This window comes from Raphanus sativus, unplaced genomic scaffold, assembly GCF_000801105.2.
Source record: "Raphanus sativus cultivar WK10039 unplaced genomic scaffold, ASM80110v3 Scaffold1149, whole genome shotgun sequence".
Lineage (NCBI taxonomy): Eukaryota > Viridiplantae > Streptophyta > Magnoliopsida > Brassicales > Brassicaceae > Raphanus > Raphanus sativus.
In genome coordinates, this window is record NW_026616462.1 from 1 (window position 1) to 24,857 (window position 24,857).

At 36.1% G+C, this 24,857-nt stretch overlaps 8 protein-coding genes and 1 long non-coding RNA gene across 12 annotated transcripts; 4 read left to right on the forward strand and 5 right to left on the reverse strand.

The window, feature by feature from the left end:
- Positions 1 to 4: 4 nt before the first annotated feature.
- Positions 5 to 684, forward strand: LOC130503806 (uncharacterized; the record flags this gene model as incomplete). The annotated part of the gene is made up of 1 exon (XM_056998366.1): positions 5 to 684. A coding segment is annotated over one exon (489 nt), but the record flags the coding sequence as incomplete, so codon positions are not given.
- A 3,553-nt stretch (positions 685 to 4,237) lies between these two features.
- LOC108854867 (late embryogenis abundant protein 2) lies at positions 4,238 to 4,941 on the reverse strand. The gene is made up of 2 exons (XM_018628538.2): positions 4,742 to 4,941; positions 4,238 to 4,651 (listed from the first exon to the last, which is right to left on the reverse strand). The coding sequence occupies exons 1-2, from the start codon at positions 4,813 to 4,815 to the stop codon at positions 4,429 to 4,431; spliced, it is 297 nt and encodes a 98-aa protein (XP_018484040.1). The 5' UTR covers positions 4,816 to 4,941; the 3' UTR covers positions 4,238 to 4,428.
- A 399-nt stretch (positions 4,942 to 5,340) lies between these two features.
- Positions 5,341 to 6,270, reverse strand: LOC108851521 (60S ribosomal protein L22-3). The gene is made up of 2 exons (XM_018624963.2): positions 6,001 to 6,270; positions 5,341 to 5,640 (listed from the first exon to the last, which is right to left on the reverse strand). Exons 1-2 carry the CDS (start codon positions 6,228 to 6,230, stop codon positions 5,493 to 5,495), a joined length of 378 nt encoding a protein of 125 aa, XP_018480465.1. The 5' UTR covers positions 6,231 to 6,270; the 3' UTR covers positions 5,341 to 5,492.
- A 6-nt stretch (positions 6,271 to 6,276) lies between these two features.
- LOC130503805 (uncharacterized) lies at positions 6,277 to 7,531 on the forward strand. The gene is made up of 2 exons (XR_008941024.1): positions 6,277 to 6,725; positions 6,914 to 7,531. It is a non-coding gene; the product is annotated as an uncharacterized LOC130503805 (long non-coding RNA).
- A 926-nt stretch (positions 7,532 to 8,457) lies between these two features.
- On the forward strand, positions 8,458 to 11,693 carry LOC108851817 (beta-glucosidase 11). 2 transcript variants are annotated; one of them, XM_018625295.2, is made up of 14 exons: positions 8,463 to 8,579; positions 8,809 to 8,994; positions 9,125 to 9,188; positions 9,286 to 9,341; positions 9,445 to 9,520; positions 9,592 to 9,663; positions 9,751 to 9,838; positions 9,916 to 10,171; positions 10,262 to 10,377; positions 10,564 to 10,784; positions 10,858 to 10,886; positions 10,960 to 11,047; positions 11,127 to 11,217; positions 11,305 to 11,693. In XM_018625295.2, the coding sequence occupies exons 2-14, from the start codon at positions 8,845 to 8,847 to the stop codon at positions 11,513 to 11,515; spliced, it is 1,518 nt and encodes a 505-aa protein (XP_018480797.1). In that variant the 5' UTR covers positions 8,463 to 8,579; positions 8,809 to 8,844; the 3' UTR covers positions 11,516 to 11,693. The 2 variants fall into 2 exon arrangements, with proteins under 2 accessions (XP_018480789.1, XP_018480797.1); XM_018625287.2 differs by having other exon boundaries at positions 8,458 to 8,579; positions 9,916 to 10,377.
- A 4,952-nt stretch (positions 11,694 to 16,645) lies between these two features.
- On the forward strand, positions 16,646 to 18,705 carry LOC108846611 (E3 ubiquitin-protein ligase NLA). 2 transcript variants are annotated; one of them, XM_018619918.2, is made up of 6 exons: positions 16,646 to 17,028; positions 17,106 to 17,356; positions 17,469 to 17,738; positions 18,035 to 18,172; positions 18,269 to 18,311; positions 18,413 to 18,705. In XM_018619918.2, the coding sequence occupies exons 1-5, from the start codon at positions 16,869 to 16,871 to the stop codon at positions 18,290 to 18,292; spliced, it is 843 nt and encodes a 280-aa protein (XP_018475420.1). In that variant the 5' UTR covers positions 16,646 to 16,868; the 3' UTR covers positions 18,293 to 18,311; positions 18,413 to 18,705. The 2 variants fall into 2 exon arrangements, with proteins under 2 accessions (XP_018475420.1, XP_018475359.1); XM_018619857.2 differs by having other exon boundaries at positions 16,649 to 17,028; positions 18,253 to 18,311.
- A 23-nt stretch (positions 18,706 to 18,728) lies between these two features.
- LOC108846779 (nucleolar protein 16) lies at positions 18,729 to 19,881 on the reverse strand. Its single transcript, XM_018620002.2, has 3 exons — positions 19,457 to 19,881; positions 19,058 to 19,179; positions 18,729 to 18,973 (listed from the first exon to the last, which is right to left on the reverse strand). Exons 1-3 carry the CDS (start codon positions 19,803 to 19,805, stop codon positions 18,857 to 18,859), a joined length of 588 nt encoding a protein of 195 aa, XP_018475504.1. The 5' UTR covers positions 19,806 to 19,881; the 3' UTR covers positions 18,729 to 18,856.
- Positions 19,882 to 20,477: 596 nt separating this feature from the next.
- Positions 20,478 to 22,131, reverse strand: LOC108822452 (co-chaperone protein p23-1). Its single transcript, XM_018595570.2, has 6 exons — positions 21,973 to 22,131; positions 21,522 to 21,708; positions 21,281 to 21,437; positions 21,111 to 21,166; positions 20,859 to 21,018; positions 20,478 to 20,761 (listed from the first exon to the last, which is right to left on the reverse strand). The coding sequence occupies exons 1-6, from the start codon at positions 21,975 to 21,977 to the stop codon at positions 20,661 to 20,663; spliced, it is 666 nt and encodes a 221-aa protein (XP_018451072.1). The 5' UTR covers positions 21,978 to 22,131; the 3' UTR covers positions 20,478 to 20,660.
- A 551-nt stretch (positions 22,132 to 22,682) lies between these two features.
- Positions 22,683 to 24,406, reverse strand: LOC108819463 (thiamine pyrophosphokinase 1). 2 transcript variants are annotated; one of them, XM_018592540.2, is made up of 6 exons: positions 24,163 to 24,406; positions 23,962 to 24,058; positions 23,669 to 23,741; positions 23,437 to 23,538; positions 23,086 to 23,335; positions 22,683 to 22,973 (listed from the first exon to the last, which is right to left on the reverse strand). In XM_018592540.2, the coding sequence occupies exons 1-6, from the start codon at positions 24,305 to 24,307 to the stop codon at positions 22,840 to 22,842; spliced, it is 801 nt and encodes a 266-aa protein (XP_018448042.1). In that variant the 5' UTR covers positions 24,308 to 24,406; the 3' UTR covers positions 22,683 to 22,839. The 2 variants fall into 2 exon arrangements, with proteins under 2 accessions (XP_018448042.1, XP_018448181.1); XM_018592679.2 differs by having other exon boundaries at positions 23,962 to 24,063; positions 24,163 to 24,304.
- Between the last annotated feature and the right edge of the window lie 451 nt (positions 24,407 to 24,857).

Consider the following 24,857-nt stretch of genomic DNA (forward strand, 5'->3'; position numbering starts at 1 on the left):
CTCGTTTCTCTTCCTCCTCTTCTGCGTTGCTCCGCCGCTCACCACCGCCGCTACAGATACCGATTCGCCGACGGCGTACTCTCTCCTCCAAAGCTACAACTTCCCCGTCGGGATTCTCCCCAAAGGAGTCGTGTCGTACGATCTGGACGAGTCCACAGGGAAGTTCCACGCGTATTTCGACAAGTCGTGTACTTTCGCCCTCCAGGATTCTTCTTACCAGCTGGACTACAAATCGACGATCTCCGGCTACATATCGGAGAACAAGATCACGAAGCTCACCGGCGTGAAGGTGAAAGTTCTCTTCTTGTGGCTCAACATCGTGGAGGTCATCAGGAACGGTGACGAGCTCGAGTTCTCCGTCGGGATCACGTCGGCGAACTTCGCGATCGAGGAGTTTTACGAGTCGCCTCAGTGTGGATGCGGGTTCGATTGCGACGGGTTGAAATCGGAATCGGATGATTCGGGAAGAAACCCTTTTGTCTCTTCGGTTTGAAAGGTGCTTCCTTCTTCAATCTACTCTATTAAAATAGAGTCCTATTTGAATTTTACCATGGCATGGTTTTAATTTGGACCTATTAAATATGTTGTGACCAAATTTAAAAGCATGCTCATATAAACTTTAAAATCATGTATTTTTATACCTCTACCTAATAATATCCCTAAAATAAATAGTGACATTATATACTTCGACTCTTTTTAACTGAATTTTGAAATCAAGAAACCCTAATTTCAGTTTCTGGATTGTGTATCGAAAGGGAAGAAGATGATAACCTAAATAAATTAGCGTTTGCTACTTTCTATCGAGATTGTATGTGATCTGCTACGTGAAACCATTAGCTCTCAACAGGAAACGATTAAGGAGTTATATGATGAGGTTGACGAAGAGCGGAACGCTGCTTCCACAGCTGCGAACGAGGTAATGTCTATGATACCGAGGTTGCAGAGGGACGAGACTGAGACTAAAATGGAACTGAGACGGGTTAAGCGTTGTGCTAAGGAGAAGATGGAGCATGATCAGGATCAGCTTTTGGCTCTGGAAGATATGGTTTATAAGAGGGAGCAGACTATTCAGGTTCTCACTTGTGAAGCTCAAGCTTACAAGCATAGAACGATGAGTTACGGGTTCACTGAGTCTGAGGCTAGAGGCTAACAGGAAATTAATGAGACATGATGTTAATGATATATTGAAACTCTACACGATGCTTCAAACACTAGAGGCTAACAGGAAATTAATGAGACATGCAATTGTGTCTACGAGAACTGAGAAAGCTCAAATGGTTCTTGTGTTGCCATTGATTTCTAACACAAATTTTTAAAATTATATTTGGAAGCAAGAGTCAAACACTATCTTCAGAACTAACTATATCTATACTATTAAAACAGAATCCCTATTAGGATTCTGTCCATACTTTTTAGAATTATTTACCAAGGAATGCCATTGCCTTTATTTTAAAAAAAGAACGCCACCATTAATTACAACTAATCTAATCAGAATCATTTATTTTCCTAACCAACTACATTTAAGGAGTATTTAATACAATTCCATTTAAGTCACTATTTGTTCTAACCAATGGTATCTAAGCAATATTTAAACGACTGTTGGTAAAAAAAATTTCGTCGAAAAGAGAAGAGTATGTGACAAATAAAATAGTAGCAGTTTCGTAAATCAATCATCACGTTAACAAATTATATTCAAACAATATTTTTCGATTTATTCAAACAATATTTAAACAACTGTCAATAAAAGTTTTTTCCATCATTTTTTTTCTTTTGCAACAATAAAACCATATAAAACACCTATTAAACAAATTTATCACTTCTATAGATATTGGTTATCCAAACATATAAAAACAACTGTTAAACAAAATCATAAAAATACATGATATAAATTTCATAGAAACACATATGTTAGAACAATAAATAGGTAAAAATAAAAAATTAAAACAATATTATTACTATGTCATTTTTGTACATAATAATGATATGCCAATTTTGAGTGTTCAATTTTTTAAAAAACTTATCCTTAAAAATAATTTTTATATCTAAAAATAAATAAAAATGCAAACTTATCATAACTTATTAGTAACCAAAAAAATGTTTTATCAATTAAATTTTTTTCCTATTACCATTGTCTCATTTTCTTCAAATGACATAATACAAATTTCATTAAAGTTTAAAGAATTAAACTTTTCAATTCTATATAATATTAAAAACTATGATTTATCTAATAGTAATTTCAAAAATATTGTTTTTAACGGATCATCTGATATCGGATCATAGGTTAATAGAGTTTTTTTTGAATTTTTACTGGATTTTCTAAGATTTTTAAATTCAATTCTTTTTATTAAAATGAACCAGATTATACACATGTTACTGGATCTATCGGTTCAATCATAGCTCTGGATCGGATATGAAAACACTGTTTGAAAATCAAATTTCATAATAGAACAACGTTTTTGAAACACAAATAGAAAATTTTAAAAGTTTTATTTTTATTTATAAATTCAATCAAATTTTATATAAAAAATATATCAGCGCTTTTAAAGCGCGGGTTAAAATCTAGTTGTAATTAAATAGGGGACTTTTCTTACAGAACTTGAAACTCTTTGGGGGGCTTTTGTTCTTTATCCAATCATTATGGTTCTTTGTTTCAATAAATTGCTTTGCTTTGTATCTGTTCTTAAGATCGTTGGATTAATCAACCAATGTATATACTTCCAAGCAATAAAACGATGGATACATTGGGAAATTTGATTTTTTTTTTCCTGGTTGATCAATGTTAGATCCTTTACTTTTTTTTTTGTTTATTTATTATGAGCTTCTTTAGTGTATGTAGATCGGGTGTAGATGTTTAGGATGGACTGCAAGTATAGACCTTTGGTATGTTAGGCTTCAGTTTGATAGAGAGTTTCTCTGGTTTAAGATTGAATCAAATTGAGTTTTTTTTTTTTTAATAAGGAACAGTGGGTTGTTGACCTGTGTTGGTTTATGATATGCACATTCATGAGCTCGAGTAATGAACGGTTCAAGATTCTTTACCAATTACATGATCGCATCTTCCTCCGTCAGAGATACCAGGAATCTGGAAACAGTAACTTGAAGATGAAGCTGAGATATATAGTCTTTTCTCTAATTTCTGATTCGTGGCATGATATTTCATCAAGATATAGTGGATATTCAGTTGAACTTGGGTCTTTATTCGGGTTGAGAACCCGGTTTACAGTTTTGATTAACGGTTTGACTTTGACCCATATGCACAAAACCGGTAGCCATTTTTTCCCCTTCTAAAAAGTTCTGGTTTTACCAGACCAATCTGTTCCTCCATGTATTAATTAGTATTGATGATGATTCTACCGACTTTTGAAATTGCTATACATTTATCCTTCTCGTATAACTGAAAAAAAAAAAAATCTGGATTGTGATGGAAAAACAACCTGATATTTTTTTTTTTGTTAGCCAAAGAAACGCCACTTGGTTTGCGATTGCGAGGTTACAAACTGTCCTTGCGTCGTTTTTTTTTCTCTTTCGCAAATTGGCCTTTGGGATTTAGTTTGGGCCACTACCTCTCAACCATAAACACGTAAGTTATGTGGTCTTTTTCATGCTCGAAAGTAATTATACGAGGCTCACAAGTTAGAGCTTTTCTCGTCTTCTTATTGTCAATTGCATTAAGTTCACTTATTATTCCTATGATCACCATTTCTCCTACTGCTGACATGACTTGCCAGGTGGTTGAATCCTCTTATCACTCTGAATTTGTTAATGTTAAAATATCTAAAATATGACATTTTTGGATATTATTCTATTTGGTTTTAATAACAACAAGATGGTGGTGGCCTGATACGAAGAGAATAACCCAAATCTTTGTTGTTGCAACAAAGAAACACACAAAATATTTTTTGAGTAGTTAAATCTTGGGCTTCAAGAAATCGTGCTAGCCATATTCTTAGAGATCTTACGAAAACTAAGCTAACCATATATATTTCGTCATCATCTCTAAGGACTAAGACCATTAGTAAAAACGATCTTATCACGTTTGTGATTTTCCAATTTGTTATAACAACCACATGATTGTTAGAGAGTTTTTTTTAAATCCGTTTTCTGCTATTCATTCATTTTCAATGAAAAATAAGTCATTGAGTGGAGGTTTTCAGACAAAAAAGGAGGTTTTCAGACAAGTTAGTTTCTAACTCTGTTAGATAACTTCATATAACGTTTTTAGCATAGTAAAAAAAACTTCATAAATAGGGACGATTTTATAACTTATTAGGATTGGATCAAAACGATCACTACAAAACTCTCAACAAAATAAGATGATAGAGGGGTTCACCGCGCAAAGGATCATGACCCGTTTTTCTGATTCTCTCTCCCATAAAACATGGCAATAACCACAACATCAACATAATTATCTTATTTTTCGGAAAGGAATTATTGCTTGTTGTTCAAGAGAACAGCTCGTAGCTCCGCCGGATCAATCTCCTGAGAAACGGTAGCGGGTCTGTAGTAACCGGTTTTAGGGTCAGGGATCCATGGAGCCTTCTCGCTTGACTCTTCCCCAACATTCTTCTTCATCACCGAGGCAGAAGCGGTTGTTCCACCGCTCGCAACGCTCCCATGCAACGCCGTGTCAGCTGCGACGGCGAACCCTCGTCTATAACGTAGACAAAAAAACGTCACCATTTAGTTTCACTGACGAAAAAGAACCATAAACGTACGTTTTGCAAAGACGTAAGACTGTTACCTGAAGATGGCGTTGGAGAAGTCTCGGGCGACGATGACGGAGAGGGTTTTAGCGATAGAGAGAGAGCGAGCCATTGTGAGGTGAGAAACTTGATCTTAGCAGAAGAAACTTGATCACCTCTCTTTCTCTTCTCTCTCGATCTGTCTCTCTTTGCTTGAGTTGCAAATTGCTTTGTGGGATGAGGAGAAAGGAAGAGAAAGAGGAGGGTTTATATAGAGGAAAGGAGAGATGAATGGCTGCGTCAATCTAGGCTTTTCACCCTTTTGTTATTTTCTGTTTCTTTTAATATACAGTTACTAGGGTTTTAAAATTGTAATTATCCGATTGATTAACAATAAGCTGTAGGCATAAGTTCACTATTAATATGTTTTAAAACGGTTCTGCTATGTCTGGTTGAAAAAACGGCTTTTTGTTATAATACGCCAAAACTAAAATCTCAAAATCTAAAGTAAAAGAAAAAACGCATATTTAAAAAAAAAGATGATATATCGAAATTTAATTTGTGTATATCGTTAATGTATGTTTGTTAAGATAATTATTTATTAATATTTCAGGATATTTTAGAGATGTCAAATCAAAACTTTCGTCGGACCAACCCGTGCTAAGAAAAATATCCGGTTCCAAACGAGTGGTTATCAAATGTTCTTTTGTATCAGAGGTGTAAAATGAAACTTAAGTCACCCATAAATTCAAAATAACACCACAAAAATCTCTAACAAATGTATGAAAAAAAAAATGAAGAGAGTGTATCTTAATCTTCCTCCTCACCAGCTGCATCGTCTTCGATGTTGAAGTACCTTAGCTCATACAAGTTTCTGTCTTTGTTCGACGCAATCACGCGGAGCCAATCACGGACATTGTACTTCTTCAAATACTTCTTCGTCAGATACTTCAAGTACCTGATTTTTTTTAAATCCATAACACACATATAAGTGGATACAAAATAGCTTCAATTATATTAAGTAGAGCCTTCAACTTTCTTAGGACGCACGCCATAGAGAAATGAATAATGCTTCAAGGCCAAGTTAGGGTTTATGGTATTACTAATGTGACTGACATTGTACAAAACTAACAATCTTTTAAGTGGATACAAAGTAGTCTCCAACTTTCTTTGGATGCACGCAATAGAGAAATGAATGCTTTAAGGACACGTTAGGGTTTTATGGTATTACTAATGTACAAAACCAACAGTCTTCTGATACTTGAAACTCAAGAATAAATTAGGGTTTATGAAGCAAAGCTCAAATTCGTAAATGTACCGTTTGGAGAAGTTGGAATCGGCGGTGACGGTGATCTTTCCCTTGGAGGTTGTGATGGAAACGGCGTCGCCGAGAGCTCCGGGTTTGCCTCCGACCTTGATTCGTTCCTGAAGAAACTTCTCGAGGGTGGCGATCTCCATGATCTTGTCATCCACTGGCTTGGAGCAGTCAATCACGAAAGCCACTCCCTTCTTCTTCGCACTCGACTTCACCGCCACTCCTCGAGCCATCTCTACACAAATTCTAACTCTGGCTAACAATTGGGGGGGTGAAAAGGTTAAGAGACTAAATATAAACGGCGTTCCCTAGGGTTTTCGATTTTAGTGGAGAGATTTTTAACAGTTAAGACCCAATGGGCTTTAGGCCCACTTGTTCGATTAATATCTTGGGTTAATTCTTTTGGTTTACTAAAGCTAAAACAAAATCGGCCCTATGAATGATGGGAATATGGAATCTGTGGTTCTCGTGTGACATCAGTGAATCCCGAATTTTGCTACAGAAGTTGATTAACGAATGACCCCACACGGTTTAGAAAATCTTTGTCCTCTGTTTTAGCTAAGTTGGAGTATAGATTTGGTTCAAGTTTTTTTTGTTGTTGTTGTTGTTGCAGCTTGGTCTCTTTGTGATGGAAGTAGTAAACAGAACATGTTTGGATTCTTGAAATTTGGGTTTGTTTTCTTGAATATTGCAGATCTCGTTCAAGATCAAGATCTTCTCTACCGCCTGTGAGTGTAACAAGATCCACCTCTTTTTGTATTCTATTACAGTGTGTTCTGTTTTACATTGTTTTTTTTTTAAATTATTTTCTTGGTTGATAAATCTTTTAACTCTTACTTCAAGACGTGGCTTTGTTTATATCATCATTCTCTAATCCGCTCTCACCTTTGAGTGTTTGGTGTTTCTGCAAAACAAGCCTCATGTGTGTCCATAAGGAAGTAAAGAAACTTCTAGGACTTTTGAAAGCCACATCTTGTCTGATCTTCATCATCAAACGAAATAGACGACCGAGTGACCGACTGTAGTAGAAACAAACAAAAAAAAAACTAAATGTCATTTTACGTGTTTATTTAGGTCAAAGATGTTGTAACAAAACTAAGAATGAGATGAGACGATGAGAACCAAAAGCATAGATAGCTTATTCTTCTTATTGATTTTTAAATTAGCCTTTTTAACATAAAACAAACTGCCTCCTACTTTCTTCGGAGGACTTGTAACAACTTGAAACAAACGTCTCTTGACTAGGAGCTTATTGCGACAACTGACTCTAAAGACCACGTACGTACGTACGTCTCCCATAAACCAACAATAGGAGCTTAATTATTTTCTACACGCATACTTAACTAGACGAACAAGTCATCCACGCATGGGTATCAATATGGTGGTCCAGGTGGATGTGAAGGTCTTGAAAACAAGGTAGCTCCGGGTCCGGGCGGTGGAGGTCCTGGAGGAGGCGGTGGAGGAGGAGGGCGAGGCTCTGGGTGCGGTGGTCTTGGTGGCGGTGGGTGCAGGTAGATAGGTGGAGGAGGAGGAGGAGGAGGCTGAGGCTCATTATGCGGTGGCCTTTGTCGCGATGAGGAGGACACTGATGAGGAGAAGGTAGGGCCAGGTTTAAATCTAACCATTTTGGTTTTGAGCTTGGTTATTGCAACATATATGTTGTACGTACTTAGATTATATAGTATCAAGAATGAATATGGTTGTTACCCACAAGTCTTTCAAGTGTTAGGAGAGTCCCAATGGTCATTAGTAAGATGTTAGGTACAATGAATGGTAGTTATCTACCTAATCTACCTAATCTTTAGGAACTAATAATAATAATAATAATAATAAATTAAAATTGCAAGTAAATAATCAGTTTGGTAATTCACATGCTGTTTCTAATCTTTGCAAATTATGTTTACAGAAATCTAGAGAAGAAAATGGTTCTGTTGTATAGATATGGAAATACTTACAATCCTCGACTAGAAAATGGGAATTAATATCTGGATGGAATATCTTGGGTTAAACACAAAAAGTGTTTCTACTCTGTACTCAAGAGGTATGAGAAAGCATTGGAATCGAGACTTTGCTTTCCTTGACTTGCTTATTTTTTTTTTTTGGAGTATCCGTTAATTTCGTTACTGTTAAACAGTGTAGACATTTGGATCACAATATTGTACGGGGATCTCAGTATAACTAAATTGGCCCAAGTCCAATGGATGATGGCATCTGGAATCTGTGGTTCTGTAGCAAAATTCACTGATGTCTCACGAGAACCACAGATTCCAGATTGCCATCATCCATTGGGCTTGGGCCAATTTAGAAAATCTTGCCATTATTTGTGTTTCAAGACCTGGTTGTTATTACATCATCCTTTTCCAATCCACTCTTATCTGACGACTGCTTTTGTTTTATCCAATGTTCATGTAATTGCTAAGGCGGCTGACTCATATTGATTAAAACTGATATTTGGAAAAAATGTTTCGTTTAGATTCAATTTGTTGACTAGTCGGAGGCGTAGGATAGGATACAATTTTGAGCGTGGTACTTCTTCATAACAAGCCACATGTTCATTCATTCACACGTGTATCCATAAGAAAGTAAGTAAACAAATAGGACTTTTGAAAGCCACATCTTGTTTGTCTGATCTTTTTTATTCATTAAACTTGTCAGTTGAAATTGACCGACTGTGGAAGAAACAAACAATGAAATGGAGTGTTGCAACCTAACTTTTCCACCGGTTGCAACTTTCCACCGGACCAAAAAATTAAAAAGAAAATCACATGTGTGTATATCTATCTGTCCTTTGCTTACCAAAGTTTCTGCCAGGTTTTATCTGTACACTGCAGCAACGAGACCACAGAGATGAAGCTATTGAACAATAATAGTCTCATCATGCTCTTTGTCTTTCTGATTTTGGCATTTACCCAAGTCTCATCCCTCGAAGAAGAAGGTTACAGCAGAAATGACTTCCCTACAGACTTTGTCTTTGGTTCTGGCACATCAGCTTATCAGGTTCTTCTTCAACCTTTTTTCCTGAATTTTGTAACATTTACATTTTCACCTTTCATGTTGCAATGAAAGATCACAAACTATAAGATAAACAGTGTTTTTAATATATAGTCTCCATGATGTAAAAAAACAGGTAGAAGGAGCTGCTGAGGAAGACGGGAGAACTAGTAGCATTTGGGATGTTTTTGCTCATGCAGGTTTTTTGATTATCTACTATTCCCTTCGCTTGATGTCGCTCTCTACAGAACTTTACAAAAGATGTACTCATAAGCTCGAGTTTCGTTTCATTTGCAGGACACTCTGGCGATGCAACAGGGGATGTTGCATGTGACCAATATCACAAATACAAGGTCCCCCTTCTCCCATCTATTATAATACAAGCTCCCCCTTCTCTATATTACGGTGAAAGATTTGATCTCACTAACCGCTGACCAAACCAAATTTGTTTTGCAGGAAGATGTGAAGCTCATGGTAGACATTGGTTTGGATGCTTACAGATTTTCCATATCCTGGTCAAGGCTTTTACCAAGTAAGAAACCAATGTTCAAGCATTCGATTATTATGAAGTATTTTCTAATCCATTTTTGGATTCTATTTCAGGTGGGAGAGGACCTGTTAATCCTAAGGGGCTGCAGTATTACAACAATCTTATTGATGAATTGATCACTCATGGTTATTAACTTTGTATACCAATCCTGTTTATTAGTAGCTACAAGACTAAATATATATATATATATATTTTTTTTATAACTGAAGCAGGAATCCAGCCACACGCTACGTTGCACCACTTTGATCTTCCACAGGTCCTAGAAGATGAGTATGGAGGTTGGCTTAGCCGAGAAATCGTGTATGTTTTTTTTTTGAATTAATTCTCCTTTTTCACCTTCCTTTCCTGATTTTGATTATATATCAATCTTCTTGTAGGAGAGACTTCACAGCTTATGCAGATACTTGCTTCAAGGAGTTTGGAGATAGAGTGTTGCATTGGACTACAATAAATGAACCCAACGTGTTTGCACTTGGAGGGTATGACCAGGGAGTAACACCTCCTGGTCGATGCTCTCCTTCCTTTGGTCTTAACTGTTCTAAAGGAAACTCTTCTATTGAGCCTTACATTGCTGTTCACAATATGTTGCTCGCACATGCTTCTGCCACAAACTTATACAAGAAACAGTACCAGGTTCTTCTCTTCCTCTTCTTTTATGTGTCCTCCATATATGTGCACTACTACTGTCTTTATCTAACAAAGTATCTCCACTTAATTACACAGCATATGCAGCAGGGGACGGTAGGTATTAGCATATACACATACGGTGCTACCCCCTTAACTAACTCGACAGAGGATAAGCAAGCAACAGTTAGATTGAATGACTTCTTTATTGGTTGGTGAGTCTTAAACAATCAAATGACCGCTAGGAAAAAAACTAATATTATATGATATTGTGGTTTCGGGTAGTGATTTGGGGCTTCCACTTCGAACCTCCAATATTCAAAAAACAAATTAAAAAGAATAAAATGTTAAAGCATCTACTATATTTTGATCACTGAGTTTTTTTTTTTTTTTTGGGTAAGGGTCTTGCATCCGCTGGTGTTTGGTGATTATCCTGAGACGATGAAGACCAGTGTTGGGTCTAGATTACCTGCTTTTACAGAGGATGAGTCTGAACAAGTTAAGGGCGCTATCGACTTTGTAGGAGTGATAAATTACATGGCACTTTACGTTAAGGATAACTCTTCCTCTCCGAAACAAAATCTCCATGATTTCAACACAGACATGGCTGTGTCACTGACCTGTAAGTTATATGATACTGCGGAAGATTAAATCTAATGATGTAGCTCACTGGCTGCTCTTATTTTACCTTGCAGTGGTTGGAAACACATCGTTCAGTAATGAGGTTTGTAATATATTCATAATTAAGTACCGATCACTTAAAAGACAGAGAGAGACTAATGTTTGCTTTCATTCAGTATGCAAATACACCATGGAGTCTGCAACAAGTACTGTTGTATATCAAAGAAAACTACGGCAACCCTCCTATCTACATTGCAGAGAATGGTGATCTCTCTCTTTCTCTTTACTCTCTCTAAGGTTTCAGCTTGGTTCATGTCTCTAGCTCTCTCTCTTCCCGTTACAGGTCAGATGGCTCCTCACAGCTCATCACTTGAGGACACGACGAGAATAAAGTATGTGAGCTCACACATTGAAGCAGTACTTCATTCAATCAGGTAACTTCTACCGTAGTGAGTAGCACCAAAAGTTTTCCAAGAATGTGTTAAAAGACTCTTAAAGGTTCAATATATCCCAAAAAGCAGGAAAGGAGCGAACGTAAGAGGGTATTTTCAGTGGTCCTTGATGGATTTGTATGAGGTATTTGGTGGGTATAACATGAGCTATGGATTATATTACGTGGACTTCAAGGATCCTTATCTAAAGAGGTACCCTAAACTCTCTGCTCACTGGTACTCTTCCTTCCTCGGAGGAACACTTCACCATCGGTCGCATGCTTTATCTTCAGCTATGTGATCATTTAATGCTAGCGACGATTATACTGTATGTTTAAAATAACCCCTAGGCTCCTCCAGTGCATGTGACTTGAGTCTGAAGCAACATTTTATGTCTTGTGATTAATTTACTTTGTTGATATATCAAGTTATCAACCCCTTATTATCAACGTACTTTATTAAAACCTTTTATTTGTTGACTTTCTCGTCTAATCTAATCTTTACCGGATTTGATTATTAAAATGTTTTGTACACTTTGTTCCTTGTTTGTTTAGTTTAGAAATTGTAAAATTATCCCTTGTATATTTGTATACTAAGCCACTAACCTTTGTCTATATAATACGAAAACCTTTTGACTAACTTTTATTTGTTTGTTTTTTTGCTTTTGAAAACTTTTTAATCTCACTGTTTACTGGGGCTACCGCTAAATGATCACAACCAACAACCACTCGAATTGAATAAAACAAATTTCACTTTAGCAGTAAATCAATGGTGTTCCTCTTTCCTGTTAACTTTTTAAGATATTTTGGAACTTTTTTCAAAATAACTAATGTACGTTTATTTAGATTTTTCAATAAATATATAATTACCCTTTGGATATTTTCTTGCAATTCACCAAAATGAAATTGGTCAAATCATTGATATTATGTCTTCACAGTACCTCAAAGGCTCAAACAGTATATCTAAGGATTTATAACCTTTTAAAATGCAAAAGTACATATTCCTTTAACTTTTTTTTGTTTATAAACTATAAAGAAATCACATTTTTCTTATGAGCAAAAACAACTATGTAGAATTGTAACGATTGTAAATAATGATATTGAAACAAATTATATAAAACAAGATTTGGTGACAAAATCATAATGGGGTCATTAAGTTAAAAATAAACAAAATGGGCGGCTTGACAATGATAAAAGCAAAGATTTGGTGGCAATATGCAAATCAATCTAAACTTCCTTGAAATGGTATTATATCCCTTTTAGTTGCTAATTTGACCTCACCAAGAAGGCAATTAGATTTTTTTAAAAAATACTAATACTTAGTAGAATTTAGGAAAAAGGAGATAAAAATATTGACACCAGTTTTTAAAATTGTAAAATCTCTCACACCTCTTATTATTTTGTAGATCAAAAACTTTGAACTTGTAGTTTCTAAAATTATAGTATATATGCTTTCTAACTTTTTAGAAACAAAAATTTGATGGTAACAACTTCAACTAATCCGGTACCTAAAACTCAAAAACATTCACATCCAAGTGGCATTTAGAAATAGATCTAGTGTGAGATGTGTATTAAATGTGGTCATTGCTAAAATGTATATGTTTTTAGTATATTACTCCATCGGTTCCGTTTTGTTTTATTGTTACTAGGGTCGGCCCGCCCTACGGGCGGGAAATTATAGAAAAACTATTTTTTATGAATTTAAATTAATTTTATGAAGCATTTTTTTAAATGTAGATTGAAAACGATATTATGAAAACAAAAAAAAAATAGAATTCGAAAATTATGTTGTTATTTTTAATAAATATTTTTGGACTGAATAAAATGACAGTAACCTTCGCGATATCTAATATAATAGGATTAATGTTGCCCTTCATGTGCATATAATTATACAATGATCATGCCGGAGAAATATGTTAAGGAAAAGCTTATATTATCTAAGCCAAAACAATCTTTTGTTAGTGTGACCTTTTGTTAGTGTGAATAGCTTACGTCTATGTATATTTTAATTAAAATGTGATAGTTTTCTCCTAATGAAAGTCATACTTCAACCTCCCTGTCACTTTTTAAACTGAAAACGGTATTTCGTTATTAACTGGTTTTGTTCAAACTACATGCAGGAAACAACAGAGTAGAAATATTAGTGAACTATACTTGATCTGTACAGAATTTGGAATCAATATGGCGTAGGTAACAACATTCCCCTAGTTCCACTTTTTCTTATAACGTCTATCTTCTCCGGTTTATGCTAGCTACATTGTTGTACTCTAATGTATGTGGTTTCTTATTTCTATCTCTAAAAAGTCAAAGTGAAAATATCATTGACACGTTGGTCTTCTGCCACTTTTCATTATTTATAAGAGTTTGTTATTGCTTAGTTTCTCATTTTTATTTTTACACACTTGTAACAATTATAGAGCTCATAATTATCTATGTCTATTTTTAACTTTGGTTTTGCACCATCAAATCTCTAGTACGATATTATTTTCTTTTTCTCTCTACTACTATCACACCGCCTACAGGCTCCATCGTTTCTTTCTATCTCTCCATCGTCATCTAGCATCTGAAGAATTTTTGATTTAGCTTAGCTTAGCTTAGGGCTTCCCTGTTTTTAACAAATCCCTACAACTTCTCGACATGTTTCTCAAGTTGTCACCTTTCATTTCAAATAATATTTTATAAGTATCTTCACCATTTTTATCCAAAAATGGCGAATTGATTCATTAATTATTTGAATTGATATTTCTTTTTAAATTCAAATCATTTTATACAGAATTTCAAAACACATGAACCTTAAAATCTTTTCAATTAAGTAAATTGCATGTTAGGTAATTTGTCTTCTGGTTTTCTTAATAATAGTTACTATCACACTACAAAATCACAAAAGATTAATCGTTAACCAAAAAGAATTATATTTTAGTTTAGAGAAAAAATCGAGTTAAAATATTTATTAAAGACACAATCAAATCAATGCATGTCAACCTGTAAAACAACTGGGACGTAGAACAGTTTGAATCAGAAGACTGAACATCCCAGCTGCATCTTTGGTCAGACACATGAGATCGGTGTCCTTGTTACTGAGCTCTCTGAATCAAAGTAATCCAACTGAATATGCAAACATAGCAGCACATTAATCTCAAATCAGAAAATTAAGAAATGAAAAGGACATGAAAGCTTTACTTGTATCTCATTGGTTTGAGGACATCCTTTGCAAGAAGCACAACTAACCCATAAAGCATAATTTCGTATGCCAGTCTGTACATAAAAGTCTTGGAGGAAATTCTAACAACAGCTTCATGTAATATATGTATAATCTGTTTTAAATCCCAAAGAAAATTCCCAAACACCAAACTGAATGAAGACGACCAAACCAAAGAAACAACTTTTTGGATTGAGACATGAGAAAAGGATGATTCTCTGCTTTCATGTGTTAAATTCTTATCCTTCTTTTTTTCTTTTTCTTAAGAATTGTTTCTTATTTAGTTTCAAAAAAAAAAAGAATTGTTTCTTATCTTTTGCTCATAAACAAATTTAAAAGTGTCTACAGTTTCGATTTTTCTGCTGATTAAAGTAACACTGCAATAATATTTTTCTTTATTTGTCCTTCTTGTCATAATTATATTTGTGTTGTTTTTTATTGTGAATGGAAGATGAGTTAATTATTAAATGTGTTATCAGCTTAGTCTTACACACATTATCATTGTTCTTTATTTTCATTTTAAATATCAAACATAACCCACATGCTGAAAGTTAAAAAGTCTATTGACTATTTGCGCAAAAGAAAACGTTTTTTTATATTTTTTTTGTCAACAAACGTTTTTTTATATATTAAAAGTTTAAAACTAAAAAGTAACTCATCATAATTCAGCCGTTTTTTATAAATACTTATAAATAGAAGTAAATTGATATTTATTTATGTATAGTGAAAAGTAGTGAAAACTAATATTTTATATCTTAAAAGAATAAAGGAGAATCGAATATTTCAGTTTTATCGAGATTTTCAATTAAAATATATATAATTAAGTGGATGATATTATATAGAACTATTTTTTCTAGAAATTGTTGACATTACGATACATATTTTGACCGACTGTGAAAAAGAGACTACATCAAATAATATAGTCCGACATTTATTAATAATGCCAACGTAACACCGACTGACACTTTTAAATTTTAATTCATTCGTAGTTTGCTAATTCCGAACCGTGTTTCTCATTACTTAACCAAAAGAAAATAAAAAAATTTGGTCAAGCCACGATTAATTAATATAGGGAGAGCGTATTGAAAGGAAGAGCATATTGAAAGAAGGAGAAGAGAGAATCGCGAAGAAGAAAAAGAATCAAAGCGTGAGTAGGCAAGAGAATCACGATGGCAGCCGGATCTCAACTTCCGCCGCGTCGGACTCCATAGCTCCTCACTCCTCTGTCTACGCTCGTTACCCCAAGCTTGAACCCAACGGCGTCACTCCTCCTCTGCCTCCCATCTCCTGCGATGCACCGACCACCATGCCGCCGAAGTTCAATCCCTACGTCTCTCCTTCACCTGCCCCTAAGTGTAAGCTACTTTGCATCATCCGATCTCGCATCCTATCGAATTTCTATGCTTGATTGATCGATTTTGGTTTTGGAGCAGATACAATGGCCTCTGTGAAGGACACGCTTTAGAAAAAGGGGAAAATGGCAGCAAGATCAAGAGCTACCGAAAGAAGCGATCAGAAAGATGTGTAAGAGAAAATCGATGCTCACATATATTTATATGGAACCACCACCGTCTATATAGACGAAATTAAGCATTGAAGACGACGATGTATCATGTGTGATTGAATCAATGAATTTAAGATGAATCTGTAACTCCGGCAGTTCATATTCATGGAGGAAGCAGAAAAGTCATCGCCGCCGCATGAATAAGATAACATAATATCGAATTAGGTCTACATGCGAAGACAATTACAACGGGTCGAAACGTTAGAGACACGAAGCCCAAAAAACAATGAAGCCCAAAATACAGTTAATGAAACGCAGAGTTCAGGCCATCCGTGACAGGTGTCAGCACAGCAGAGCTCGACTTATCTAGGTGGAATCCTAGGTGGCATCACCTGGAGAGAGCAAACTCTATTTTATATAAATAGATATATCTTTTCCGCACAGATTAATGTTTTTTTTTAAATATTGTTTTATTCTTGATTATACATTATTTTAATCTGATTAGTTAAATTAATAAGCTAAGAGAATAAAAATAAAACTGAGAATAATATCAAATGAAAAAAAAAATATCAAATGAATACATTAGTGAATACATAATTAAAAGGAATTAACTGATATAGAAATCAACCAATAGTCAATCTTATTTCAATAACTCCCTCCAATAACACAAGTATTAAAACTTCTGATATGTTCCCAAAAATAACATTTTGACTTTTGCTTTCTTTTGAGTTTAGTTTTCCGCCGACATCACCACCTTCTTTCTTTCTTCTTCCTCTCCTCTGTTCATTAATACGTTACGCCTCTGTTGTTTTTTCTATAAAGCCAACACGAGACGCAAGAGATATAAACTGGTTTTCTTGATCAGATTTGTTGATGGTCATCTAAACTTTTTAACCTCTCCTTTTTTTTGTGTGTGTTTATTAATTTGATTTTCTTACGTTTTCGAGAAAATATGAAGTTCTGTAAAAAGTATGAGGAGTACATGCAAGGACAAAAGGAGAAGAAGAATCTACCTGGTGTTGGCTTCAAGAAGCTCAAAAAAATTCTCAAGGGATGCAGAAGAAGAGATCATCAGATTGCTTCAATCAATCACTGTCCTCGTGAATGCACAGGTACTATTATTCCCCTGAGAATCCATTTCTTTTATTTTTATTCTTTTTTTAAATGTTTTTATTTGTCTTTGTGAAAGTTTGTGATGGAACCTTCTTCCCGGAGCTTCAGAAGGAGATGGAAGATGTAGTAGGATGGTTTAACGAGAATGCTCAGAAGCTTCTTGAGTTACATTTAGCTTCTCGTTTCAAAAAGTGTCTTGATTGGTTCAAAGGCAACAACAATCGCAAAAGGAGTCATCTCGGTTTGATCCAACAAGGCAAAGACTTGGTTAGCTACGCTCTCATCAACTCGGTCGCCATCAGAAAAATCCTCAAAAAATACGACAAGGTTTATTCATCTTATCAACACATTCTTTATATTCAATTTATAATAACAATTTTGCATTGTTACAAAAAAAAAAAATAATAATAATAATTTTGCATATTATTGGTCCTGACAGATTCATGAGTCTAGCCAAGGACAAGCGTTTAAGACACAGGTCCAGAAAATGCATATCGAAATCCTTCAGTCCCCATGGCTCTGCGAGCTTACGGCGTTTCACATCAACCTGAAAGAGTCTCAGAAGGACTACTCTGGAGCTGTTTTGGCTTCTCCTCCTGCACTGTTTGATGGTTGCTCTTTAGTGTTTGACGATGGAAAGCCTTTGCTTTCCTGTGAGCTTTCTGATTCTGTCAAAGTTGACATCGACTTGACTTGTTCAATATGCTTGGTAAGCAAATTACTTGAAAGAATCTCAGTGTCAAATAAACTATTAGTTGACTTGGTAGTAATCTCAAAATATAGAACAAATAGTATCAGCCTATTATGATAAAAGTCTTTAGCTCTCTTGTGTCAAAGTGCTATTCCACTCTCCTCTTGCAGATTCCATTTCATAGACTAAGTCCTTTTTAGTATCTTATTAAAAGAATCTTGTATAGAAAATGAATCTTTTTTATATGAAATGTATATGAAAATATTCTTCAACTTACGTCATACGTTTTATATCATTGATGGTACAAAAAACAGGACACGGTGTTTGATCCGATATCTCTGACATGCGGTCACATATATTGCTACATGTGTGCTTGTTCTGCTGCATCAGTAAACGTAGTCGATGGCTTGAAAACTGCAGACCCGTCCGAAAAATGCCCGCTTTGCCGTGAGGTTAGACCCATTCTCCCCACTGCTTCATTGATCTACTAATCTTGTATCTTAACCCTTGTAGTTCGCCCATTCGATAACAGATATGTGTTTATAAAGGTGCTGTTCGCTTGGATGAGCTAAGTATCTTGCTTAAGCGAAGGTAAAAAAAAAATATACAACCAAAAGCTCCTTATTGCAAAACCTGTCTTTTTAAGAACGAGGACTAAAAACTACAAGATATTAAACCTGTGATGCATGCAGCTGCCGAGAGCATTGGGAAGAAAGGCGTAAAACAGAGAGAGCAGAGAGGTTAAAGCAAGCCAAGGAGTATTGGGACCATCAATGCAGAAGCTTCACTGGAATATAACAACTTGGTTTGGGAGAGACATTCGTACTTGAAGATTTCTTGGTTTTGATTCATTATATAAGCTAATGAAAAAAAACTCAATATTGATTGTGATCTGCTTTCATCCGTGTGTGAGAGTGTTTGTTTACAAAGTGATTTGTTTGTGGAGACTATATGGTTTCTTTTATTATAAGTTGGCATAGGTTAACAGCTATCTTAGAAAAGAAGAAGAACTGAAAACATATCTTTGGATTTATAGAAAACTTGATAAACATATTGTTGCAGGGTTGTTGTAAGATTAAAACAAAAATGAGAGAGAGCAGAGGAGACAAAGATGTGATGCATAATTTTCTTTTCCATCAGCATGGAACTAAAACAGGGTTCTTATCCTTGTACATGAGATATCTTGTGCATAGCTTCCGCAACGTTGCAACCGAATGCTGCATCGAGTTTAGCTTCCTGTCTCGGTACATGGCCTGTTGTTGCTCATACAGAACACAAGTTAGAAAGAGAAGTAGATTAATTCATGAGAGAAGTAACAAACAAACAAACAAACTAACCTCAATGTCATCTCCATGTTTCTCGACCAAACGTCTGATATGAGTACGTTGCATAGTAGTAAGGGGCTGTAAAGGAGCACTCTTCCCATCTTTTCTTTGCTTCCCCAATGCTGTCTTAAGATCTACACATCATCTCGAAATCAAAAGCATTTGGTACTCTTTAAGTAAACCCCCAATATAAGAAACTTACATCAATAGATAGAGAAGCTTTGTGTAGGTGCTAAAACGACCAAGAATACTTCACAGCTTATAATCATAAGTGTGATGATAGAAGCTAATAAGATCTTTCACTGGCACATTCAGTTTTCCACAAAAACCCTAATTTCTAAATTGAACACACGGAGCTAAATATAGTCTATTCCGAAAAAAGAATCAACGTTAGAAGAGAAGAACACGTACCGTCTTCCTCGAGCTCGCTGCCGGAATCGATGGGCTCGAACTCCTTGGCGATAGGATCATCGGTCGGCGGCTCGGGAGGGGGAGGAACGTTGAGGGAGTCGTCCTGGATCATGTGCTCGGTTCGAGAACGGATACCGAGGAGATTAGGGTTAGAGATGACGCCGAAGGATTTGTAGTTCTGGATGACGCTGGCCTGGTCGTCCCACTCGGGGACATCGTCGTCGGCCATGAGAGCGCGGAGCTTGGGAGGGAAGTTGAAAGCTGGTTTGAAGATGTTTGGGTTTTTCTTGGGCAGAGCGACGCGTACTTTGGCTCTCGAGTTCTTGTACTTTCTCCTTGACCTCGCCATCTCTGTCTCTCTCTCTCACAGATTTTTCTCTCTCTTTTTTAGATGAAGAAGAAGAAGAAAGCTCGCGGCGGAGAATGGGTTTAACCACAAGGGTTTTGTCAAGTCTCCCTTACCTCAAACGACCACGTTTTATTGACTTAGAAGTTAGAACCTTTTCTCGGCGTTAGTTTGTTAGTTAATTCGCGGGAATGAGAAAGCCTTGTATATTATAGGCCCATTATCATAATCAAACGCTTTATTTATAGGCCCATATCAATATTAAAAGGCTTCTTTGATTACTAACTAAACCCACATATGCAGCACTGCTCCTCACTTTCTTTCTCTACCGGCTCTGTACAGTTTCTTTGATGACACTACATTCTACACCTATTTTGATGTCTCTCTTGTTCTTTAACAAGCATTGATTGGTCAGTGGATTTTTTCACTTTAAAAATTGTAAGTCTATACCTGAATTCATTTCTTCCAATGAAGATTAACACATCCAATTAAAAGATGCTCCTTCAAAGTAAGAAAAAAGAAGCTTTGTATGTAGTGCTACAGTTTTCGATTTAGCATTTTGGTTAACGATCATAGATAGTAGTCTACCGACGGACAATATTATAAAGAGCTTCTTCTCACAAACTCTTTTAAGTCACTCACTACAAGCAACACTAAAAATATTGCAAGTTCAAGAACAAACAACAACGATAAAATAAAAAAGAGCAAACCATATAAGACCCGAATCGGGAATACAACAATCCAGGAAGTAAAAAGCAGAGGGAAAAAAAGATTTAAAAGAGCAAACCAATCAGCAGTTTTCATAAACGCATAAACAACTCTTGGTCAGCCATACCATAAGGTTTAAGGATAGTGTCTTCATTTGTCACTCTTAACAGTTGTCTGCTCTTCGGTTTTCGTTTCCTCTGATGCAGGAGCTTGAGCTTCCTCCTTTTTCTCTCCAGACTTGACTTCTTCTCCTGCAAATACAAAGTCATTTGGATATAACAACCATAAAAACATATCATATCAACAAAACTTAATCAAGAAAAGAAGGTTTTGAACAAGATCTCTCACCTTCATCATCACTATCTTCAAATTCTTCCATACCACCCATCCCACCAAGCCCTCCCATACCGCCCATTCCACCGAGACCTTCAAGCCCGGCCATTCCACCAAGCCCCTCGAGACCTCCCATACCGCCCATCCCACCCATACCTCCCATTCCACCAAAGTTCTACAAGCAGCAAGAACCATGTAAGTCTTTCTCAAAACTTAAGTAAACAAAAACAGAAGATAATCAACACTATAAGATAAAAAAAAAAATACCGAGAAATCCATCCCGCCCATGCCACCCATTCCGCCCATATCCATATCTCCAGGACCTATACAAAAAAAAAAAAAGAGAAAAAGAAGAAACCAAAAATTTAATAATGCCTAGTGCAGAGAGAGAGAGAGAGTGATGTTGAATTAGATATATGGTGAAGAAGTGAGCTAACCAGTGGCGGGATCTTCATCCTCATCTACCCACTTGTCCCAATCAACTTTAACATAATGAGGAGGCTTCCCTCCACGCAATAGCTTACTCCACCATTTCGGCTCTGCTTTCTCCACGATGCAGAATATGCTTCTTAACCCAATGTTGATTTTGCTTTCCTGAATTCACCAAAAAAAGAAAAAACCATGAGAAAATTATAAAGCTCAAGCTTAAGCTCATAAAGCTGGTTTTGTAAGTCTCACCTCTACATTGACCTTGTCATTAAGCTCAAGCTTAAGCTCATAAAGCTGGTTCTCTGGTCCAGCTTTGGCAGAGAAATCAAAAACACCTTCCGGGTCAAGCTTAACATTTGCATCCTTAGCATCAGGCAATAGCACGGTTAAGTAAACCTTATCCTCTCTCTCTGCCCACTTCACTTCTGGATGGTGACTGTAATAACAATATTCACATAAAAACACAATCAGATTTAAATCTAACAAGCACATATGTTTAGAGCTCAAAACAAAAGTTCATCGATCGAGGCCACATTCATAAACAATCAAAGCTAGATAAACTACCATTACAAGTTACAGACTCAACACTATAAACCCCTAGGTCCGAATCTAAACGTTCCCATTTTACTGGAACCTAGTAGAAATCGTATTATCCTCAAATCCACCGTTGATATAAAAGACATCGATTATCAAACTGTACCTCATGATTTACTGGAAGCAGGAAAGAGCTTTGAGTAAACCCTAGAAGGACGGAACGACAACGACGCGAAGATATTTTTATTTCGATCGAGAAGTTTTCCGACTACAGATAAGACTATGTTTATAGTACAAAGAGTGATTATCGTGTGGGTGCTAGTGTACATAAAGTTTAGGTCTAATCATTAAACAATCCACGGCTGAGAGCTCGAAAAGTGGTTAAAGATTAACGGTTCAGATTAACGGTGTTGTTTTGGACAGGAAAGCAGTGCGCTTTTACTTTCTTGAACCACGGATAACTTGCTTTTCTGGCCCATTATTCAACTATACTTTTACCAAACATATAGTTTTCGTATCATTTCATAAATCCAACAAGAGTCCTTTTAAAAGCATGTAATTAAGTTTTGTTCCTATTTAAAGAAAATAAAATATTATTCAGCTTTATGAGCATGTCACAGTGCTTCTATAGGATTTTTCAAGTTTGAATTTTCTAAAAATAATTTGAGATGGTAAGCGATTAGAGCTAAGTATAATCAAAGAGACTGATTCAGGAGAATAAACCAAAGAGACTCATTCACGTCTTTACTTCTTTCTTTATAAACTCCAAACATCCAGTCACATCAGTGAGCTCAGACTACGAACGAATCAACCAAGATGTCCCCACTCACACGTTAATAAAGGACAAAAACCAAATGAAATCATTCTCGTAGAAAGAAAACGTAAAATGAGGCATCTCAAGTATTCAGATAACAAGAGTAATGGTACAAACGAGTCTTATTCCTACTTGATGCTACAGTGGAAACAAAACAAGAATTTCGTAGAAACAATAGATAGCAACGTGTCCTTGTTGTTGTTGTTGTTACCGCCACGCCTAAGGGCTTGTGGAGCCTGGTTTCTTGATGGATATCGTCCACAAGAGATCTGAATCCGACTCGACTGTGATTTTCTCCCCTTTAACCTTATTCGATGTACTTATCAACCCACCAAACCTCATCTCAGTGTCGGCTTTCAGAAGGTAAAACAAACATAAACCATGGTTAGATCCACGTGATGCTGTAAGACAATGCCTAAAACAGAAGTTAAAACCATAGTGAGAATGATTTAATGTTTTACTTACTGAGATCCCATTGAAGCCCTGTGGTTGTGGTTTTGGCAGATGGAGTCCCCATAGGGATGAGACCACAGTGAGGACCTTGGAGAGAGGGCTGAATTTGAATCTCGTGCCGATGAGTCTTTGGAAGGAGTTGGATGAGGCAATCATCAGACAAAAGGATTATCCTTGTGTCCGGATAACGATACAATACGTTGAGGTTACCGGCTTCGTGATCAAATCTTCCCCCGAGTGCCCCTGTAGCAAGAATCTGGAGCTAGCAGAAGAAAAGAAAAGGCAAAAAAGGGTGAAGAAACAAACAAAAACAGAGAGCATTTTTTTGGCCTATGAGAAAGATTAGAAATGATAGAGCTTTACTCTGGAGCTCTCTTGATTCAGAGTAGAGTCACGGATATACAAGATGCATTTATCGAGATCAGTGGTATCTTGATCATGAGATTCATCTATCACTTTAGTCCCCTGAAGAAAAAAAAGCACCAAGTAGAACAATCAATCAAAAGCAGAGAAAGACACCATACAATGTGATTGATTCTTATACAATAATACAGAACGGAAGAAGAACAAAAACACACAAACAGAAAAAGCTTACCAAGCTTAGATAAAAGTGGAGGACATCAGGTCGAATAGAGTCCATATCTCCCTTGATAACATCTGGTTTGTACCTAAAGACATTCCCAATACATCCTCAGAACCACTTCTCCAAGATTCTTAATAGGTACAAAACAGGTTGAGTTTTTGCTATAAAGACAAAGAACTTTCCAGTTTCAAAAAATATATACTTTTTCCAATAAACCATCCTCCAATTTTTTTTTAAAAAAAAATCAGACTCTCTAAATAAAAAGTAATAAGACAAGATTAAGCTCAGCGGAAGCAGACAAAGACCTGTTACGGATGAGGAGAGCGTCATCGTGAGGGAAGAAGAGAGGTAACTCATCGTAGATGCGATTTGCGCCTCCATCAGCACACAGACGAAGTTTTGCTGCTCTAACACACACACATACAAAATTTCAAAAACTTATCAACAGACCCCTAAATATTATTAATAGACTCAATACAGAGCGAATCATCAACAGAAAAAGGCACCATGTTCCCAGAGGAGAGGAGTGAATCGTGGTAGCTTCTGGTTCAGAACGACGACAGCGTACGCCGATGCTTCGTCGGCGGGAATCGACGGGAGGAGGAAGCTTGAAGAGTGAAACATTACTACTTTTTCCATGCCTGCTGACATCGGCTGGCGAGATTGAGAGATGGATTTGTCTGTGTTTGTGTTTGTGTTTGTGTGTGAGATATATATATATTTAATTTTCTTTGTATTCAATTTGATTCATTGATTTGCTGGAACAATGATATAAATACCTAACAGAACCGACCAAAAGGGTTGACTTTTCAGAGATCGATTTGGTTAAAAAAGGAGGGCCACGTCTTATACTCTATACTGTATTTGTCATCTGACGTCGTTTCGGTTGAAAGTGCCTCCTTTTTCCTGACCATTGAAAAGGTATCTTTATAACACCTATAGTTCATATTTTATTCTTCTTTGTTAATTATTATTGAAAAAATTGTATTATTGTTACTGACATCTTCCAGAAGATCAATTTGGCCTCACATGAGAAATCCTATTTTCAAGAAAACCCATTGAAGCAAAGAGAAAGCAAACTTGAATTTATTCCTAGTAATAGAAGATGTTTGTGGACCGTTGGTTTCAGACCAGAATTGCATACCCGATTCATTCCATGCATTGTACCTTATGCCAGTACAAGGATATTCTTCTAGCAAAT